This window comes from Misgurnus anguillicaudatus, chromosome 17, assembly GCF_027580225.2.
Source record: "Misgurnus anguillicaudatus chromosome 17, ASM2758022v2, whole genome shotgun sequence".
NCBI lineage: Eukaryota > Metazoa > Chordata > Actinopteri > Cypriniformes > Cobitidae > Misgurnus > Misgurnus anguillicaudatus.
The window spans coordinates 36,481,805-36,496,426 of NC_073353.2; the positions used below are offsets into that span (position 1 = coordinate 36,481,805).

Here is a 14,622-nt window from a genome sequence, read left to right on the forward strand (position 1 = left end):
AGTCCCTGCTCAAAGCGTCTGTTTTAAATCAATATTCGTTTAAGAGAGAGAGAGAGAAAGAGAGAGAGAGAGAGAGAGAGAGAGAGAGAGAGAGAGAGAGAGAGAGAGAGAGATAAGCTGCATTGCCAATTTGCCATTGCAGATTTGCACAAAATATTATCTAAATGTTGATAAAAAACTATGACAGCGTTTCCATTAACCAATGATATGCGGCATATGGTATTGGCAAAGAAAGCCCCTTATACTTGGGAGGAGGTTTTAGTACATACCACGTCATCTTCAAATAACGATTGTGTGACTGACTTACATCAGTTCATGCGAAAAAAAACATGGCTGTTTTGCAAAATACACCTCTTTTGAATTGTCGGAAAAACCATGTCATGTGGGTGTAAAAACTTTTTTTGCAATATATGAGAGTTTTTGTAAAATTGTTTCCATTTTAGGGGTGTAACAATACATTGATATGGATCGATACATCGATTTTATTTCTAGTGATCCGATCCATCGATGTTATGCATAAAAATTTTTTTTATTTTGACACACTCCACCTCCTCACTCCTTGACGTAACGTCCATCTACGCATTTCCACCAAATCGTGCACTTTTGTTTATTTTCATCTGCTAGCATCAGCAAGTGAACGCGATGCAGCAACAAAGCGGTTGTAGGAGGGAAAACACAACGAAAGAGACAGAAGACGAGCGTTTGTTAAGCACTGCAGGTAGTGCTGTCCAATGTCCATGCAAAACGTCCATTGCACAAAATACTGAAAGACTTTGACTGTTGCTATCATAAGCTTTTTTTGCCCCTCATTATTAATTTTTCTTTATTTAAAAAAAGTGTATTTTTGTTAGTTTGATGTTGTAAATGTTCTATTTTGGACAGCAATGGTGCCATTTTCAAAGAGTTTAATTAAATGTTCATGTTATATATTTTGGTTGCATTTGTTAGTAAAAATGCAACTGCTTAACTAGGGATGCAATATAAAAATATCGCACCAAATATCGCTGGCAAAGAAAATCGATTTTGTATCAAATCGTAATAAACTGTCCGGTTTACAGCCCTATTCCATTGGCTGTATTTTCAATTCCAAATGCCAATATGCGTAATTTGAAGAGTAATGGAAACGCAGCTGGGGAAAGAGAGAGAGAGAGACCTTTGGCAGAAGATTTCAGCACCATCTGCTTCCTGCTCCTCAGACCCAGTTTTGATACAACCTAAACCCAAGCTGAACCCAGTCTAGGTCGAGCCTAAACATGCACCTGTGTCTTAACCTTGATATTAATGGCGCTTTTCCATAGCATAGTACCCCACGGTTTTGTTTAGTTTGGGTCGGGTCAGCTCACCTCATTTTGGCTTGGTTAGCTTTTCCATTGAGTTTAGTATCACTTCGCAGTGGGAGGGATTATAGGCGTGTCGTTATATTTGCGCTGCCTGCTGTGACATCATACAAGTGAGAGCGTCGTTGTACATTCACATTTATTTATTTATCAGTGCGCCACAAAATTAAAATTGACCACCACAAACAGATGTTTGCACATCGTGTTTATCACTATACCTCTGTCTCACATGACAGTTTCTGTACAAACACCCGCGGGGTCAGCCGACGGCGCTCCACGGAGCCTCATTTAGGTTGCATTTATGCATATATATAATGCCGACTTGCTCGTCGCAAATGTTCCGCCACAAACTGCAAGTCTGGAAAAAACTGTTATGGTGTCCCGGATTCTCAACATGTGGATGTTTTTCATCGCTAAATGGGAGTTTGGGAACTTATGGCAGAGCAGATGACAACATGTTTGCTTGAGGCAGCGCAAGCTAACATTGAGGTAAAGCTTAAGCTAATCTTTTACATTATAGGGATGATGTGATTCTCTCAGACCAATCAGTGATCTACAGTGTTTTCACATCACGTTTGGTATCAGCTCGGGTCGCTTGGAACCCCAACCGAGGTGGTACGAAAAAAAGTATCGGGTACTACGTACTGCACCCAATGGAAAAGCTCCCAAAAGTAAGCTGACCCGACCCAAACTAAACCAAACCGTGGGGTACTATGAAATGGAAAAGCGCCATAAATGCCTACCCAAAGAACTGAGTTAACACTAGACTGAAATTCAGGCTTAGTCTATCAACAAAAATCTGAACATTTTTTCTCTTATCTTCATTCCTATTTTATGTTTCCTTTTCTCTTACTTCCATCCCTTCCTTGCTTGCTTTATTTCCTACTTTCCATTACACTTCCTTTTTCCTTGTTTCTTTTTTTCCTCACTTTGACAACTCTTCCGTTCTCCCTTCTTCCTCACTTTTTCATTTCCTTTTTTTTTAGTATAAATAATAAAATACATTTATTGTCAAGGCCCAGATCACAAACTGAAAACCTTCAAGTCCAGCAACACTGCTCATAAAAGCACAACCGGACAAATCCTACAGAAATCAGATAAATGATCTGTGAACACAGAAGGTCTAGAATGACCTGCATTAAATACGTTTATAGCGCCAATGTAATACTAGCCTCCTAAAACTGCAGGCGTCCTGTGGGTGGTTTGCTGGCCTGTGTCTGTACACAGATGCCACAGACCGTCTCTTTAAGCATGAGCAGAGGGTAACCACATCGGCCGAACTGAGGTGTCTGTGGCTAACCAGCAATCCACTGCTATTCCAGTTTACATAGAGAGGGTGCACACATCCACAGACAGATATGCAGGGTTCAACACTAATCCTTTGGCCACACGTCCCAATGACAGATGAATTGAGAAAATTGATCATTTATAAATATTAGCAATTAAACTGCATTTTTGATATACGTTTAAAATGTATTTTCTTTTCACTTTCAAGACTACAATGATAAATTAAATGGATAGTTTACCCAAAAATAAAAATTCTGTCATCATTTACTCACTTTCATGCAAGGCTTTGAACCGGTTCACCGAACGAAAACGAAAACCAGAAAGTTTTGATGTTTTGCAAGAAACAGAAACGAAACCAGAAACTTTTAAAAAAATATGTTCCGGAACAGAATTGTTTATTTAAAATAATGGTAACCGGTTAATACAGTTTTTTTTCATTCTTTGACAAGATTTCTGTGCAATATGCCTTGGTGAAGTTCACTTCTGGTCGTCGTTGACTCATTGGAGAAGTGAGAAGCTTGCCACCAGCAAGTAGCCTACTCAACCCCAAGTCTCTAATGCTCATCATAAGAGGTAAATATTGTAGGCTACCAAGTATCTCAAGCTGTTTTTTTATACTTATTAGTGGTGTAACGGATCACAGTTGATCAGTGATCCGTACAGATCACGACCCACGCTTCAGCTTGCATGCGATTCGCGGATTAATACGCAAATTTAAATATGGTGAAAGCTGACCATTTGCACGCGTTTCAAAGGCTTGCTTAAGTGATTTTAAACAACTTTACCGCAAAAAGGGGCTAAAGTGAGCCATTTTGATTATACCTATGCTCTTCAAAGATCAGAACTCTTGATGTATAAACTTGAAAGAGAGTTGCGCTACTGTGTCTCATACTGTAGTCCATTAAAATACATTTGACGAATAAAGCACTGAAAAAACATAATTTTCACTTTATGTGGAGCGACTTTTATGCTGCATCTTCTTCCCAAAGCACTGTTTGGAATTTGTCCTCCGTCTGTGTGTGTGCGAGTGTTTAAGTGCACTCAAAAGTGCATACATGGAGAGACGCATTTCAAAAAGCAAGTGAACAATCTTTCTATTCTTGACAGGACACATACAAACAAAATGATCTCGAAATACCACAGTATTATTTTTATAACAAAAACATTTGTTTAAGTTGTTTGCCAATAAACGACATGCCAAAAATGTTTCTTGTCTTAATTCATGTATAATGTTGAAACAAATGTAGGCATGTCAAAATTACAGTTATGCCGTGTACATAATGTAGCCATTTTAATGTTTGATGAGAGACTTAAGTAAAATTATGTAGACTAATAATTTAAGTTTAATGTCCTAATGATCAGCCTACTTATTTGTATGTCCCACTGCTGACATGGAACGTTATTAACCGGTTCAGGAACTTTATTTTTTTGTTCTAACTGGTTCAGGAACGTCAATTTTAGGGTTGAACCGAAAACCGGAAACGTTAAAAATAAATTCTGTTCGGAACAAATCAATTGGGAAAAAATCTGGTTAAATGTATGTACAGCCACAGTTTATGTAAAAATACATACGTATTCTCATGAGATTACGTTGCACCATTAAGGCCAGTTCACACTGGTCAGACAACTACCAACTCCAACAGACACCAACAGATACCAACAGACAACAACAGACAAACACATTCTAAAGTCTCATTTACTTTGACCCAACAACTGCCAACAGGGGTTTCACACTGGTCAGACAGACAGTCTGTTGGAGTCTGTCTGACCAGTGTGAAGTGGCCTTTAAAGTATTTTGTCAAGATTTTCCACACCAGTAAACCACACACACGTCTATTCTCAAGGATTACCAGGAGACCCGAGGTGCACTTTGTAATCTGCCATGTATTGTTTCAGCTTTACTGTGTCAAAGTAACAGCATCAGATAGTCGTATTCAGCGACCCCTTTAATGAACTTTGACCTGTGGCTTTGCAGGCCACAAACAAACACACAGAGAGCGGGAGAGACTGTGTCCTACCAGCAGGAATGTGGTTGACTCCAGATGACTTCAGAAGTTCCAGTGGCTGTTCTTTACTGGGAAGTCCATCTGTGGAAGACAAGACGACAAATCCAACTGAGAAATGTGTCTCTGAGGGTGATCAGATATCAAATAAAAGATCCACACACAAACCAACACACAGAAGGGCAGCTGATATATTTTTATTTCAAATCCAAGCTGAGGATTTTATGAACAATACTGTATGGTCACAGGTGATGAGTAACCCATGAGTTTTGTCTGATTGATGGTTTTATCAGCTGAAGAATCGAGGAACAAAGTACACAGCATTATAATCTATTGAAATGACTCTGCTCAATACGCCCTTGTTTTTATTTGAGTCAAATAGGAAGCTTAGTTGACAAAGGTCCACAGTGACATTAAACACATAACATAGGCTTCCTCATTACAGAGGAATTTTATTATTGTAATTATAAAGGAAAGACATAAAACACCACCAATGAAATCATGCTTAGAATCAAGCTATAAAAAGCTCAGATCTCTAACAGAGAGATACTGCAAAGCTTTTACAAACACACACACAAACACACACACACACACGCACAGGGCACATAAACCTGTACGACACATAATAAAACAACATCATAGTAAAGAGTGGGTGGTTATGCATGAAGCCATAGGCGGAAATCCCAGTGGGTTTGGAGGGGAAAACCATGTGTATTATAAATAATATATAAACATATATACTTTAAATATTGTGTAAGTAAACAGGACCGAAAAATGTGTTTTAAATTTAGAAACATTAGGAGTCCCCCCTCCCTTGCCTCACAGTGGTTTTGTCCGCTGCTTGCTTTTCCCATTTACCTCATTGACTCACACAAGTCCGGTGAAAGAGAAAGAAGTTATTAAAGTTAGTCAGTTAAAACAAATAATATCCCATGAATACAGTCTGAAACAATAGTGACATCAGCGTACAACTCGCTGAGGGCTATGGTAATGCAGGACTGTCAGCCAGTGGCTGTGGGCGGGGCTTTATCAGTGTGATGTCACATTAACAAGAGAATCAAAATTGCATGTCTAATGAGGCTGCTTTGGTTTAATAGGAAATAAAAAGAAAGAGTGGGTAAATTTGTTTTCATTGTAGAGTGGTTGTGTTAATGTGTTCACACATTGCCATCACACATTTATGTTCAAACACCTCATAAAAGTGGATTTGCATATAATGTGCCCTTTAAAGTTATAGTAATTTAATGATACTCAAATGCTCATTACGAAAAACTGTGATAATGAAAATTTGAAGCAACAATGTGCTAAATGAATGTCACCATGCAAAACGTATTAACCATCCTAAAAATAGGTTTTATTGCCATTGTGCAAATCATCATTTCATTTAAAGTGCCATATGATATTTTCACATTCTCGATGAATGTCAGGTGTATATGCACAACAATTTTTCACAGTAATTAGATTCAAGAACACAAGCCTCCTAACACATTGACCCCAATGTGTCTCACACATACGTTTTAAAACAGATATGAGCCCTGTGAACACAATCTGAGACAATAGTGACATCAGCGTACAACTACCTGAGGGCTATGGTAATGCAGGACTGTCAGCCAGTGTTTGTGGGCGGGGCATTATCAGTGTGATGTCACATTAACAAGAGAATCAAAATGGCATGTCTAATGAGGCTGCTTTGGCTTAAAGGTGCTCTAAGCGAATTCAAGCGTTTTAGACCATAAAACATTTTTTGTTACATACAGCAAACATCTCCTCACTATGTGCATGCTGCCTGTTCGCTGATCAAACTGTAAAAAAACGCGATCTCTGTAGACATCCCAGGCTCTACAAACTTCAATATAAACACAGTGGCCAAACCTAGCACCACGAAACAAAACAAAGTGTTGCAGCCAATAAACGCCAAGAAGGATTTGAGGGTTGGGGTTAGGCGCGTTCATGAAAGCACGGAAGGGAGGGGAGGGGGAGGAGTTACCTAAAAAGTGACGTCTCGCAGATTCGCTTAGAGCGCCTTTAATAGGGAATAAAAAGAAGTAGTGGGTGGATTGTTTCATTGTAGGGTGGTTGTGCTAATGTGTTCACACATTGCCAACACACATTTATGTTCAAACACCTTGTAAAAGTGGATTTTGCATAAAATGTTCCCTGTGCTAAATTAATGTCACCATGCGAAACGTATTAACCATCCTAAAATAGGTTTTATTGGCATTGTGCAAATCATCATTTCATTTAAAAGTGTCATATAATATCTCCACATTCTCCATGAATGTCAGGTGTATGCACAACAAATTTTCACAGTAATTAGATTCAAAAACACAAGCCTCCTGGCACATTGACCCCAATGTGTCTCACACATACACGCTAAAGATAGTGAGCCAGTATGAGAAAAAAAGTAACGGGGGTGATGGAGAAAAACAAAAAATTCAAAGCCTTCAAACATTCACAGTGTTTAATTCATTAGACATTCCTGATCGTCCCACCAGTGATGACAAGGCTCAGAGTCGCTTTCATGAATCGACAGCATCATCACCTCCTCTAAAAGTGAGGAAGGTTTAATGCACAGACTGTGAACACAAACTTCAGGAAATCTGAACAGGGAGGGATTCAGATTACATCTGATAATGCAACAGGTCGTCGTTCTCGCCCAGCACCTGCCATAACATCACTGCTGCTCTCCAAACCTGCACTGAGCCAAAGTGAAAGTCGGGAAAACACTGTCACACAACTGACAAACAGATCGTGACAAACCGACCCTGGTGTACGAAAGGAAATTCTGTGCAGAACTCTCACTGGTTGTGTGACAGGAAAAGTAAATTTTCCAGAAGTCTCTTGTTTAGGAAACAGTTACTGTACATAAGAATTGAACAGAGACAGTGTTTCCTACAGGATTCAGTTTTTGCAGGAGCTTCTCACCCTAAAAATTATTTTGGTTTTATTCACAACTATATATGTCTAATGATTCATATAATGGTTTTAATGTAAGATAACATTAAAAACCTATGCATTTCTTTTCTACAAGGTAAACAAACAGCATTGTAAAAAAACAAGAAATATATTGTTACAAAGTACCAGGTTGCAGTAGGTGCCATTAAGTAAAACATTAATTTCTTGCTTTTTCCACAATTTACCAGGTTTGTGACATACATTTTTTTAAAGTGCACCTATTTCATTTCTTTGGTATAATACACTGTGTTTGCTTGGTTTTTGGTTAAAAACACATTATTTTCCACATACCGTACATCTTTGTAGCTCCACATATCCCTGCCTCTCTCAAACACTCTGATTTTGTACAAAACTCATTGATTTGAAAAGCGCTGTGTCCCTGATTGGCCAGCTAATTTGTACGTTGTGATTGGTCTGAATAGCTCTGACGTCAGCCGGAAATGTGACGTTCCTTACCGTGTTTGAAAGATTTGGTCACAATGCTGTGCTGACAGGAGTTAACTTACAGGCTGTGAGTCCAAGCGGAAGGAATTATGATAATGTCGGTCTTGTCTACATCACCACATTTGAACTTCATCGTGTCAGCTCACTTCACTTTGGCTTGGTTACCTTTTCCATCAAGTTTAGTATTATTTCAGAGTGGGAGGGATTACAGGTGTGTCGTTATATTTGCGCTGCCTACTGTTGTGACATCATACAAGTGGGGTAGTGGGGCAGTGGTGATGGTGCAGTGGATAAGACACACCTTTGATGTAAGAGACCCGAGTTCGAATCCACTGTGACACAGCATTGAGTCCCTGAGCAAGACATTTAACCCCTAGGTGCTCCAGAGGCGTGCGACCTCTGACATATATAGCAAGTTGCTTTGGATAAAAGCGTCAGCTAAATGAATAAAATGAAATGACAAGTGAGAGCGTCGTTTTACATCCCCATACATTCATTTATCGGGTACTACATACTGTATCCAGTGGAAAAGCCCCCAAAAGTTAGCTACTATGCAATGGAAAAGCGACATGTCCCGATGCCATCCTACTTCCATACGTTGCCGGCAAAGGCAAAACTTTGCCCAATGTTGTGTCCTCTTCTCCTGCTGATCAATATTATACGAGTTCACGATGAAGCAGGAGACAGATAAACAAGTCAGCCCACAGCAGCAGCCTCATTCAACTTGTATTAGTGTCCTCTGTAACCCCGCACGAATCGGCCCTAAACGCCCGCTGGGCCCTGAGAGCGAAAAACTAGAGGAACCTGCGTCAGGTAGCCAGTAATGAACCGGCTTCTCTCTGTGCGTGTCTGAAACACAAGTAGAGATGCGCAAAACAACGTTTCAAAATCAACAAGCAGGTGAATTTCCTAAACAACAAGCCGATTAATCTGTCTTAAGGAAGCCCTGTAGAATTAGGCTGGGTTGAAGTCCAACAAGCTTTGTTCGGGATCAAGTGTAATATAAGGTTGTGTCTTTACATTGAATTTAAAAAGTAAAAAAAATTTTTTTTAAAAAGTAGTGTGTAGTGGCAGTGATCTGACATGTGGTTCATATTTTGGGCGAACGTGAACTGAACGTACTGTATTACTGCCTGATGAACGCAAGGTGAACTCGTTCATTCTGGGGCTTGTGAACGGCACGCTGTCTCACTTTAACGTCATTCAATAGGGTGCCAGATTTCTATAGAGTCTTCCAGGCGAAAACCCGCCTAAAACACACTGTAAACAGGCCTTAATGTGTAGGGAAAAAAACACCCAATCTGGCAACACTGCCAGCAGGCTGCATGCGTCATCAAAACAACACTGACTGGACGCTGCCATCCAAATCCCTGCCGCGCCACTCACATAGTTTAACATTAAATAACATCATATTTGTCCTAAATCGTTAACGATTAACAAATGCTGCTTACGCATATTCTGGATCTTGAAATAGACTTTGACTAAGCTCACGCTATTTAACGTGCATGTGCGGTGTGCAATACCTGTGATTTGTCCTACACGCAACGCCTCGCAGCGCTTCTCGCCCGATGTGCGACCCCCTTGAAGCACCCAGCTAGCATTTCAAGGTATGTGCAAGCAAATATAAAAATTAAAAAGACAGTCAATGCTCGTAAACCCTGGTTGGATAAGGGTTTAAAGTTGGATATGAAGATGAAATCTGATGCATTTAGCTTCAGTGTTAAAACTGATCAAATAATTCCTGTCTGTGGTTCTATATGGGCTATAATGGCAATATATTTTTTTAAATAATATGGGGAAAAGGAACTATAAATGAGTTCATTTTTGGAACTGTGAACTAGTTCAAAATTTGGAAATATGAACTATGAACTGAACTAGTTCATTTTAAAATTTGTGAACTGTGAACTGAACTAGTTCATGTAGAAAGTGAACTTTCCCAACACTGGATGTGCCAAATTTGATTCCCTGCTTGAGGTCCTTTGCTGTTCGCGTACCCCTCTTTTTACATTCTTGTTGTCTCCCTACCAACAGTCTGTAAAATATAGGCCAAAACTTTTAAAAATTACTAAAACGTTTAGGAAATGACCACTGACACACTTATAATGGAAACGCAACCCAATGGACAAAAATAAAGGGTTTTATAATGCAAACTGTCCAACAATTAACTTCAGCACAATGTCAGCATACTAGTTAAATCACAGCTGGTAAAAATGTCAAAAGTAATAACCAGTGTGTAAAAAATATATACTACAGGGTTCCCACACCTTATTTAACTTCAAATTCAAGGACCTTTCAAGGACTTTCCAGGAACAATACCCTCAAATTCAAGGACTAAATGTGGGGACACATTTCAAGTGAGAGCAAGGTTACAATGTGTTACCTTTAGTTTTAAGATACACTGTTACAGTTCCCTTTTGAGGGAACTCGCGCTGCGTCACTGAGGTGACACTTTGTGGACGACTCCAGGGGTAAGTGCGTCTGAATGTGTATATCAAATTCAACCAATGGTGAGTCTTAACGACAAAGACAGGGTGACGCGGGAGCCAGGAAATATATCGCTATCTAAAATATTGCGAAAGACGGCGTTACCGGGATGCAGGAAGTATGGCAAGGGAGACGCAGCGTCTCGTTCCCTTCTAGAGGAACAACAGTTACATACGTAACCCGAGACGTTTTCATGTGTCAAACACAACTATGCCAAAAAGCATTTTGGTATGAATCAACATTCACATACAGAAGATATAAGCATTTAAAGCGAACAGTTTAGCACGTGGCCTTAAAAAGTCTAGAATTTTTATGATATTATCCTACACTGCAAAGGGAATTATATGGATTTTTTTCCAGAAAACTTCTTGCATAAATTAGATTCAAGCACTTTCAATGACCTGTATCTACGTCTGTATATTTTCAAAAACTTCCCAGGGCCTTGAATTAGTTCCCCCAGATTCACAAACTTGCAAGGACCCAATGGGAACCCTGATACTAACCAGACCTCAAAGAATCCCTTTAATGGTCGAGTTGACCATCCCTAATGCACATGCCATTTTACAAAAAAATCCCAAAAGTACATAAGAACAAAGCTGAATTAGTCAATTTCCAAATTCAATGGTTATTAACCAAACAACCATCAAATCAAATATCGTAACTCATCCACGTCTCCAGCTTTTGTTTTCAGAAACTATCCGTGATGTTATTCTCAGCAATTCAGACTGAAGTCATCATTAATACATGCTGCCACAGAGCAAAGATGAAACATTGATGTGTCCCCACCAAACAGGGAAGCTTTCACACACCTCCCGCTGTCTCCTGAGAGGACCAAGAGGAGGCTGAGAGAGGGGCATTAAAGAAAAGAGAGATTAAACAAAGGATCGAAGCTGTTTGTGCATCCGCCGCACGTTCCCGGCCTCGCCTCGCTGCACGCGCGCTCTATTTTTGGAATCCTCCTTGGATGAGATGAGAGCAGAGTTTGGACCATCACAGCATTTTAATCAGACACACAGTGCATCACTAACAGAACCCAACGACAGGAGAGGAAGACAAAGTCAAAAATGAGATCAGGTTCTGCAGAAAGCACTGCAGATGCTTTGAACACATATACTGTAAAAAATGAATGAGTCATTGATAAAAATGTGTCCAGTCTGTTATGTGACCCACTCTTTTGAAAACCCTGCTAAAGGCATTTGCTGTTTTTAACAGAAAATCATGTAAAGAACATTCTTAACCTTGATATCTTTAATATTGACTGAGATATTATGTCAAAGATTACTTTCAAGCCCCTAATCTCATGGTAACTTTACAAGACTTTAGTCCTTGGTCCCATAGGAAGACCCTGTCTAATGCACACATGCCCGTCTGTATGATCCACATAAAAAAATCTTATGCTGCCTTGCACACACTCAAACTTCCCTGTTCCTAGTAATGCAAATCTAGTTCACTAATATGAAAAAGGAAACACGTTTAAAAATGACGGAATGGCAACCAATGCACAAAATATTAAAGCAGACCTGGTCAATACTTCTGCCGCCTCTGCGGACATGATGCATTTTAAAATGAGACAGAGCTGAGGATGTGCTCAAAAACAGTTGACAGAGTTGTTAAATCTAAAAAAATGTGTGTGTGTATGTGTGTGTGTGATATTGAGATGTGGTGGGATGGGCAGACTGGCTGGCGGTGCCAGATGGCAGAAAGATGACACCAGAACCTGATGGACAAGATGAGGAAACGTCCGTCTGTCTGTATGGCATCGAAGGCACGATTACACACACATGCACGCACACACACTGTTCGCTCGTCTCTGCTTGTACAATAACACATTAAAACTATATTACTAACATCAGATGAACAGGGGTTTCCTTGAATAGCAAGACCAATTGGACTTGGAAGCCTTGTGTAATTTGATTGGGTCACGTGACCTTGTGTGCATTAAAACAACAACAAAAGAAAACAGAAGAATTTAAAGAAATAGTTCAAATGTGACCCTGGGCCACAAAGACTGTCATAAGGGTGATTTTTTTACCCGTTTCATTGCTGTATGATTTATTGGGATAGGAACATTTTTGCCAAGATACAACTATTTGAAAATCTGGAATATGATTATTTTTAAAAATCCAAATATTGAGAAAATCGTCTTTAAAGAGCACCTGTTTCATTGCTAAAAACAACGTTCATTTGTGTATTTGGTATAATACAATGTGTTTGTGTGATTTGTAGTAAAAAAACACATTATTTTCCACATACAGTACATTTTTGTAGCTCCAGCTCACTCTCTTCCTGAAGCGCACAGATTTGAAAAGCGCTGGGTCCCTGATTGGCCAGCTAATCTGTACGTTGAATTCGCCTAAATACTTCTGATTTCAGCTGGAAATGTGACGCTCCTTACCATGTTTGAAAGATTTGGTCACAATGCAATGCTAACATCCCCAATCCCAGGATGTAAACTGTTGATTACAATCCATGTGTTTGTTGTAGTCCATTTATGTTGGAGACGATAACTCGCGCCATCATTTACTTTGAGGTTTGTAACTTTTGCATATCGTTAACATGTACTAATACACACTTAAGGGGGTGGCACACCGGCCGCGCAGCTAGGACAACTCAGAGGTATCGTAAACCGGAAGTGCGCATTAAATAGCGCGACCTTCATCAGAAAGCGTCTACTCCAAAATGCAAAATATATGTTATAGCAGCCAATGTTAATCGTAAATGATTTGGGACAAATATGATGTTATTTAATGTTAAACTATGTGAGTGCTGCTCTGTGGCGCGACAGGGATTTGAGCAGCTTCCTGAGTCGTAGCTGGGCGGCGTGCATATACATATAGAAAACAATGTGTTCGAGTTTTTTTAGAATGGTGCTGCGCTGAGCTGCGCCTCCTGTGTGCGACCCCCTTTACACACCAAAGGAAATGTAAAATAGTGAATTGGAGCTCTTTAAAGTTGTCCAAATGAAGTCCTTAGCAACATATATTGCTAATCATAAATACTTATAACTTTATGGAACATGATCTTTGATCTTTACTTAATATCCTAATTTGAACCCATACAATGTATGGTTGGCTATTGCTACAAATATACCCATATGACTTATCAAATATGAAAATTCTCTCATAATTTACTCATCAGATCAGCAATGCTCAGCATGGTAAGATTAAAAATATGGTGGCATATCAATAACGCCAGACCACATTGGTTCTCGTATGTCTCATTCCTTTGAAAATTAGAGCCTAATATAAATATTGATTGTGAAGTAGTTCGATACCCAGCCTTACTGAGAATGCCACATTACTCTGCAGATTCAAAGCTTCCACAAACACAATAAACAGCAATGAGAATAATCTGCCAGTAATTCTCCACAATTCATTGGATTCTGGCATACCAAACCTCATCAACCATGTTTACATTACAGCAGAAGCTTTAAAGAGACGTCTTATCAGCTCCAAAAATATGCATCTCTATCCAGATAAACTTCTGTTGTCCCACCCTGCTCCAGATTTTTCTCACAGACTCCTTAGAGCCAGCAGCTCCTCGGGAGACCAGACCACCAGACTTTCCACACTTAAATATACTGTATACAGCTCTCTGAAACTCTAAAGCTGCATGCACACCACCACCGACTAGCAATGGCGGAGAGACGTTACCTCTTTTATTTCAAAGAAGGCTTGGCGATTTCCAGACACAGGTGTCAACGACCGTCTACGCAACAAAGCTGAAAACAGTTCAACTTAATGCAAATGACGAGGGACTTTCTGGAGCGACAACCAATGAGAGTGAAGCAATGGATTTCATGTAATCTGTCTTTCATTATTTACTGAGAGGATGTTTACTCATTTTTTATAGTTGAAATGCCTCCGAAGTCATTGCTTCATGAGGCAGCGATGCAACAAGTCACCTACCTAAGCTTTTGGACTAAGCCAATTAAAGAGACTAGCGATACACAGCGACAAAGTCGCTGCGGTGTGCACGCACAGTATTGGATCTGCAATAACTGTTCGCAACAAACATATAAATAACAGCAGAAACACTATAAGGTAAAACTGTTTTCTTGAAACAATAGCTGGTCGTAGTAGACTGATGGACCACAAAAAAGCTGTCAGCTA

At 39.6% G+C, this 14,622-nt stretch overlaps 1 protein-coding gene across 1 annotated transcript in view; it reads right to left on the reverse strand.

Annotated features, from left to right (window-relative positions):
• Positions 1-14,622, reverse strand: part of hdac4 (histone deacetylase 4) — a 293,442-nt gene that overhangs the window by 177,120 nt on the left and 101,700 nt on the right. The window contains exon 3 of the mRNA XM_073854701.1: positions 4,643-4,711. Coding sequence (XP_073710802.1) covers positions 4,643-4,711 — 69 coding nt within the window. The remainder of the gene's footprint in view (positions 1-4,642; positions 4,712-14,622) is intronic.